Source organism: Strongylocentrotus purpuratus, unplaced genomic scaffold (genome assembly GCF_000002235.5).
Source record: "Strongylocentrotus purpuratus isolate Spur 01 unplaced genomic scaffold, Spur_5.0 spur5_scaffold_7, whole genome shotgun sequence".
In the NCBI taxonomy this organism is placed as follows: Eukaryota; Metazoa; Echinodermata; class Echinoidea; order Camarodonta; family Strongylocentrotidae; genus Strongylocentrotus; species Strongylocentrotus purpuratus.
The window spans coordinates 23,885,543-23,893,365 of NW_022145613.1; the positions used below are offsets into that span (position 1 = coordinate 23,885,543).

Here is a 7,823-nt window from a genome sequence, read left to right on the forward strand (position 1 = left end):
TTGGCCTTATATGGTCATTGATGCCTATTCATGGTAACGGGCCGATTATTGAAAAGCTTATAGTATATTACAGTCTCGTTCGACCTAGCGCTCTCAGTTCAGTTTACTCATGCGTACGTATACAGGGTACCGGGCCGACCTATTATTGGGGAGATTAGCTAGTCTCGATATAGTCCATCCCATTGTTTCGTTTCAAGGTTGTCGGCTATTATTTACTTATCGAGCTATAAAGTGTCGGAGTTTTACTATTTAGTTCAGCTTTTTTATTTTCACGATAGTTGGTTGCACAAATTAGTTCTCAATTCTTTGCTTATAACTGCTCTTTATCTATGTAAGATAGTTTCTCAAAATGTCTCGTCATCGGAGAAAGCCTATTTTTAGCGTTGAAGATGCTCGAGAAGCGATCCTTGACTCGGACTCAGAAAATGAATATGATAAAATGGACTTATCAAGCGAAGAAGAGTATTCGTTGGACGTAGAAAATGAAGAATATGAAACAACGACATTCGATGATATTTCCATAAGTTATCTATAAAGCCTGTCGTCTCAAAAGTTTTGACTCCACATCTATCTTTTACGTCATTGTATTTACATGACAATACGCTTTTCATTTTATCAACTTGACCAATTTAGCGAATCATTCATGTATGGACCTCCTCTTGTATGAAAGGCTTATCCAGGCTCCCTCAGCTGCCCCACGCTAAGGGGGAACAAAAGAATGTAAAGAAGTAACTACTCTTGCCGTTTTGAAAGAAGAGGATGTAGGCGTAAATAGGTCAATTTACATTACAATACAAACAACCACTCTAACTTATACACCTTTACGAGGGCATGTAACAATTTTAGAGCAGGTTGAAGTAAAATATCTTGATCAACCTAAAGCCGGTCTTGGCTTGAGCGGGCATATGAAATGTTCAAATGTTATGTTCTGAAAAACGACCCCTTACTCTTCCTCTCTCCCCCCACCGAATATTACTCTTGTCTTGAGCAACTCCGGCGGTAAAGCCACGAATATGAGACTTTTCCCGGGCAAAGATGCTACCATGGCAATGAAGAAAAGCGAGTGCAAGATGAAGAAAATAATTGTTATTATTATTATTACTATTTTATTACAATATTGTAAGCATCATCATCATCATCATCATCATGATCATCATTATCATTATCATGTTTGCATGTACATGCCATCTACAGAACTGATCATGAAACGAGGATTATCTAAGTTTATTGACACGATAGGTTGAACAAGGACACAGATGGAGACGAAGACAAATAAAGTGAATTATTACGTTGTTTGCACTTCTTTCTTTATTGTTCCGTAATATAATGAATTACTATATTTCAATATTTATTTTCGAATAAATAAAAGACTACCAATACTACGGCGATTAACTCCTTATTAGCCACATCCTTTCAAAAAACAAAAAACAAACACAACAACGCGATACGGAAATAAAATACACTGAAGCACAATTCCAATTTCACAAAATTCCTGACGTATTCAGAGAGGGAAGGGGGGGGATAGAGACAGACAGACAGAGACAGACAGAGAAAGATAGATAAATAGATAGAAGAGAGAGAGAGAGAGAGAGAGATGATAATATAATAATAATAATAATAATAATAATAATAATTGATTCTTATTGAGCGCTACTACAGACAAACTGATCAGAGCGCTATACAACAGAAAAGAGACATACAAATCATAACAATTAAACTAGGAACAGTAATCAAGATATTATGAACGAAAAGAAAATTTAGCTACTCAAAATGTACATTATGGATTCAAGATGGAAAGAGTTGGGTTTGATTGTGATGAATTATGATTTTGTTCTAATCTCTGTCATTCATTTAGCTCTTTCCATTACATACAAAACAAATAAAATATGCGTACAATGATATTTAATGATATTTGTCTCTCCGGTCACCCCCCCCCCCCAACTCTGATTGTTTTTTCTTCTTTATTTTGTCTCCTTTTTGTTTGATTATATCTTTTTGCTAAAGTATAATGTCCGACGTATAACATCAAGGATATGTTATAATAATTAATCTCAAGGAAGGGATGATGTCGGCATACATGCAAATGGCGGAATAGACAACATTATGAAGATGAAGATGGAAAACGACATAGACAGAGAGACAGACGGACAGGGAGAGAGGGGGGGGGGGGGCGGGGCGAGATATAAAGTTGGACGTAGTCTGTACTGTATTTATTACTATGATATTTTTCTCACCGATTCCCCCCCCCCCCCTCAAGCTCACATTTTTTTCCCCATTTTTGTTGTTGTTTTGTTTATATCTTTGGGCTAAAGTATAATATCCGACGGATAATAGTACAGTCAATATAGCATAATAAACAATTTTTGTATCAATCAGTTTGATGCAACAGGGATTTACAATCAAAAGTTTTACTTGGTATAATTGTTGTTCAGTAATGTTCTTCTCATTTCGACATTATCAGCCGCTCGTTCTCTATTTCGTTTCCTATAATAAATATAAGATATAATGTGTACATCATCAGGGATAATTACGTTATAATAATTAATCTCAAGGAAGAGATGCTGCCGGCGTACAAGCAAATGGAGGAATAGAAAACATTATAAAAAAAATGAAGATGGAAAATGACATTGCCAGATAGACAGAAAGACAGAGAGAGAGAGAGAGGGAAAGAGAGAGAGAACAAGGGAGAGAGAGAGAGAGAGAGAGAGAAAGGGGAGGGAAAGCTAGGGGGCGGGAGAGATAGAAAGTTGGACGTAGTCCGTACTGTATTTATTTATATAATATTTGTCTCTCTGATCACCCCCCCCCCCCAGCTCCGATTTTTTTTTACCCTTTAGTTTGCCCTTTTTTTTCTTCATCATATAGATATCTTTTCACTGAAGTATAATATCCGACGTATAATAGTATTGTAAATATGGCATTTTAAACATTTTTTTATATCAATTTGATGCAACAGAAATTTTCATTCAAAAGTTTTACTTTGGTAATGTAATTATTGTTCAGTAATATTCTTCGCATTTCGACATTATCAGCCGCTCGTTCTCTATTTCGTTTCCTATAATAAATATAAGGTATAATGTGTACATCATCAGGGATAATTACGTTATAATAATTAATCTCAAGGAAGAGATGATGTCGGTATACAAGCAAACGGAGTAATAGAAAACATTTAATAAAAAAAGATGAAGATGGAAAACGACATTGCCAGATAGACAGAGAGACATATAGAGGGAGAGAGAGAGAGGGGGGAAATAGAAAGAGAAAGAGAGAACGAGCGAGAGAGAGAGAGATAGAGAGAGAAAGGGGAGGGGAAGGGGGCGAGAGAGATAGAAAGTTGGACGTAGTCCGTACTGTATTTATTTATATGATATTTGTCTCTCCGATCATCCTCCCCCCCCCCCCCCCACCCCAGCTCCGATTTTTGTCACTTTTAGTCTGTCCTTTTTGTTATCATATAGATATCTTTTCGCTGAAGTATAATGTCCGACGTATAATAGTATTGTCAGTATAGCATAATAAACAGTGTTTATATCAATTTGTTGCAACAGAGATTTTCATTCAAAAGTTTTACTTTGGAAATATAATTATTGTACAGTAATATTCTTCGCATTTAGACATTATCAGCCGCTCGTTTTTCACTTCGCTCCCTATAATAAATATAAGGTATAATAAAGTGTGTACATCATCATTATTTTATAATAATTTATCTCAAAAAAGGAATGGTGCCGGCATACAAGCAAACGGCGGAACAAAATTGGCAGATAGACAGAGAAAGCGACCGAGTGAGAGATAGAGGGAGAGAGATACACACATAAGCAGAGAGAAAAAGAGAGAGAAACAATCATTTCTTATAATTATCTATTTGTCTGTGACATTTTATCTTTATCACATATTCTTGTCCATTCCTTTATCGTGCATGATTGTTGTCTTTGAATGAGTGTTTCAGATAGGGTAAAGTCTGGCTTTACGTTATATGATTTTTATTTATGAGAATGTCGGAACGTGATCCCATTTAGAAATTTAAAAAACAGCAACGACAACTACAATAACAACAAGACCCTTCCCTCCCCCCAAAAACATAAACCAGGGTTATACATGAATACAAAGTCAGTTCATTGTTGTTGTTGTTGTTGTTGTTGTTTGGTATTATCGGCGTTTCATTCTTTTTTTAGAAAATTTACGCCTTTCACTTTATTTTTTTTTCTTCTATTTTTTGGTACTATTTGTAAATTCATACTCTTCTCTCTTTTTTTGGATAATAAAATCTCAGATCTGTCATCCAATTATTCAATTATACCCTTACCTTACTTCCGCTCTTTAGAGTTTTATAGCCATGACAACGACCCGTACCCTCAGCAACGTTCATTGTTCCTCTTACGTAACTCAGCTGTGGGAACATGCATGGACCAAAGGCAAAGACAAAGCTCTTTTCGCACATTCTATATAGGTCCCAAATACTTGCAGACATTTCTGTGTCGGTTTTATTTGTATGTATACTTTGTCAATACATATACTTACAAACTACAATTGTCAAAATTTGGCAATATATTCATACATATTGATATTTATATGGCATAAACATGCTCAAAGCGCTTTACATTAGTAAATAAAACAAACTAATTATTTTGCTCTCCAAATGGCACATCGGTATAGTCTGTACTGTATTTATTTATTATTATTCTATTTTGTCTCTCCTTTCACCCCAACCCTCCCCCATTCTGGATTCTTCTTTAGTTTCATTTTATCATGTCTATATCTTTTCGCTATAGTATAATGTCCGACAAAATAATATTATAACCGTCAATTTAGGCTGGTAATTATTTCATATGAATATGATGCAACAGAGATTTACATTCAAATCTTTAATTTCTTATAAATTGTGTATTTTTCTCATAAAATTGAGTATCTAAATAAAAAGCGAAAGAAGAAGAACAAATAAGAATGAGGCGAAGAAGAAGAAGAAAAGATAACGAAGAAGAAAACCCTACGAAAGAGCTGAAAGAACTGAGAGGCTTGGACAGCAGAGAACGGCCGTTCAACGTGTTCTCGACATGACAAAGCCAGATTGGCAAATGATCTGCGCATGCGCTAGGTTCCCGTTAGTCGAAGCCTCTGGCCGCTTGAACGCACACGCATTGTGGCGCGCGCTGAGCGGTCTCACGGTACGGCGTGTTCGATTTTTAATCTCGTTTGTGAGGTGGCTATCAGGCTGAATAATGCCGAGCTGAACGGGTTAAATTGTATTTCTTTCAAATTTGACACGTGGTTTTTCATTATCTCACAAACCCCCTCTGCAACAAAACTCAACTATCCCTTTAAATATATTATGTCCCTTTTGCAGCCAACATCAAATTCTGTAGAAATTTGCAGGAATTATGAATATGTCATGTATGTCCTATCTGTGAAATTTAAACGTTAGCAGTGTCCTAATATTCCAATTATGCAAGAAAACTTATTTACTTGCTAGACTTCAATGCCGTCAGACACTATTGAGTGACTGACTCTCTTTTTTTCTTCTTTGGTAATAACATACAGTGTTCATACAATGAGCTGTAAAGGATACATGAGCATTTGTCTACGTCAATAACCCACTTCTTGTATTAATAATGGCCAAAATTAAACTGATTGAATATTTTGCGCAGCATAAAACATACAACCATTCGGTACAGTCGTCTGAAAATCACTTACAGACATTTTCAAGCCCCCCTTTTTTTAGGGAAGTTCTAAATTAGTATCATCTTTCAAATGCCGTTGGAATTTAACCTTTTCATTTTTCGGGCCTGCAAATGGGACATAGTACCTTTAACAAATAAAATTGCTTTGTTTTGTAACTGTCCCTTCTAGTTCTGAGCAACAAGCTTGATGGAGAGATGTTGACCAAGATCTTGAGTGCGTCTGCCAACCACCTAGTGGAAGAAGACCCTGCCTTCACGTACCAGCTCCTCAACAAGCTACGATGTGTAGATCGCTTCAAGACCATCGCCATGTTCCTCACCAAAATGGATAAAGACAGTAAGAAACACTCCTCTCCCCCAACTCTCCCTTTCTCGCTCTCTCTCTCTCTCTCTCTCTTTCTCTCCTTCTCTCTCTCTCTCCTCTCTCTCCCCTTCTCTCTATCCTTCTCTCTTTCCTTCTCTCTCTGTGTCTCCCCCTTCCCCCTCTCTCTTTTCCAAGAAAGCAAGTTCATGAGACATTCTCGTTCTCTCTCTCTTGCCCTCCCCATCTATCTATCGCTTTTGCCTCCTGACTTTTCATCCCTTTCTCATTCTTTTACTAATGGTAAAATCAGAAAAAAATCATAATAACAGCTAACTGTCAACAGAGAAGTGCCACAAATCCTTATTGCCAATGTAAGGCTTCTTACCGTTGGAAGAAAGAAATTTGGCTGTTGATTCGTGAAAGTTCTCATCACTTTGTATTTCCAAGGTGGCTGGACATGAATATCCCCTTTTCTCTTTTATTCTCTCTCATAATCTATCACAGGTTACTTTCAATAAGCCAGTTTATAGATACAATCTGTGCATGAGCAGATAAAGGTCATTTTGTACCAAAATTGCAAAACTGAGAAAAATACTGGATACATGCTCATAAAAGTTGTGTCATCATAATTCAGTTATGCACCTACTGTACATTCGATGGACAAAAGATGGAAATATTCTTCTCAAGAGGGCAAACCAAATGTATACATGAAGCACATCCATGACTTTTTCAGTGAATATTCTAAAATGCACAAAGTGGGACTTCTGAATGTTTGAAGGATGTGTGGATATTTGGGTCATTTGTACCATGTACTAATTAAAGTAGGAACTGGTCTACTGAGTTGAATATTGCATTAGCAGTGGTCCTTGCAATGAAATTCAAATTTATTCCAATGCCAAATAGATTTAGATCTTATCCATGGAGGTTTGACACAGTAACTTCTAAAAGATTTGTACGGTAGGTAAACCATGGGAGTGTCGTGGTCGACTCGAGTGGCTTAAGGCGCTTGACTGGAGATGCGAAGGTTGAGGGTTCGAATCAGGACACGGCACTAATATCCTTTGGCAAGATATTAACTTACTCTTGCTACGCTCCACCCAGGTGTTAAAATGGGTACCCGGTAGGATGCGACCGTCATTGTTGGTCACACGGTTCTTGAGCGTCAAGTAACGCCTGGCTGGAATGCTTCCCAGAAGTGGAGATTGTGCACACAGTGTGCGAGGGCAAGCACTGAATCCACTGACCGGGGTAATAATATATCTGTAAAGCGTTTTGAGATGTGTTAAGCGCTATATAAAAGCTGAATATTATTATTATTATCTCTATTTTTCTTTTATTTTCTTTCACCACCCCAGACATGCAAAGATGCATGAACATGATCTCATCAAAGCCAGAGGTATGCAAGGAAGAGGATCTCAAGAAGCTAAGGAAAGCCTACCAGATATAGGAGCGAATATCACCACACCTGGAGTGGAATTACTGTGTTTTTTTTCAAGTATTTTTTCACCTTCCGTCTCTCTCTCTCTCTTCCTCACTCTAATTTGTATTGGTTCTGTATCATAACCCTTGCAGGCTACATAAAGTATTCTCTTATCATTGTATGGAGCATGACAACAAGATCTCTCCCTTTTTCATCCATGCTCTTTGCACTATAGATATCTCCTCTGTGTTTGAAAAAAGGGGAGGGGGCTGACTTCACCTATCATACACAAGCAAGGCTTTTGAGTAATTCCCTTTCACTAGATAATTCATGGAATAGGAAACAACCCCTTACATTTTTATTGTACTCAGCTTTCTAAATACACAAATAACCTCAAGAATACACTTGCTGTGGTCAAACATCT

General features: G+C 37.1%; 1 protein-coding gene across 1 annotated transcript in view; it reads left to right on the top strand.

Moving 5' to 3' along the window:
- Nucleotides 1–7,426, top strand: part of LOC100890285 (sperm-associated antigen 1) — a 29,587-nt gene extending 22,161 nt beyond the window's left edge. The window contains exons 22-23 of the mRNA XM_030974479.1: nt 5,845–6,012; nt 7,335–7,426. Coding sequence (XP_030830339.1) covers nt 5,845–6,012; nt 7,335–7,426 — 260 coding nt within the window. The remainder of the gene's footprint in view (nt 1–5,844; nt 6,013–7,334) is intronic.
- The last annotated feature ends 397 nt before the right edge of the window (nt 7,427–7,823 follow it).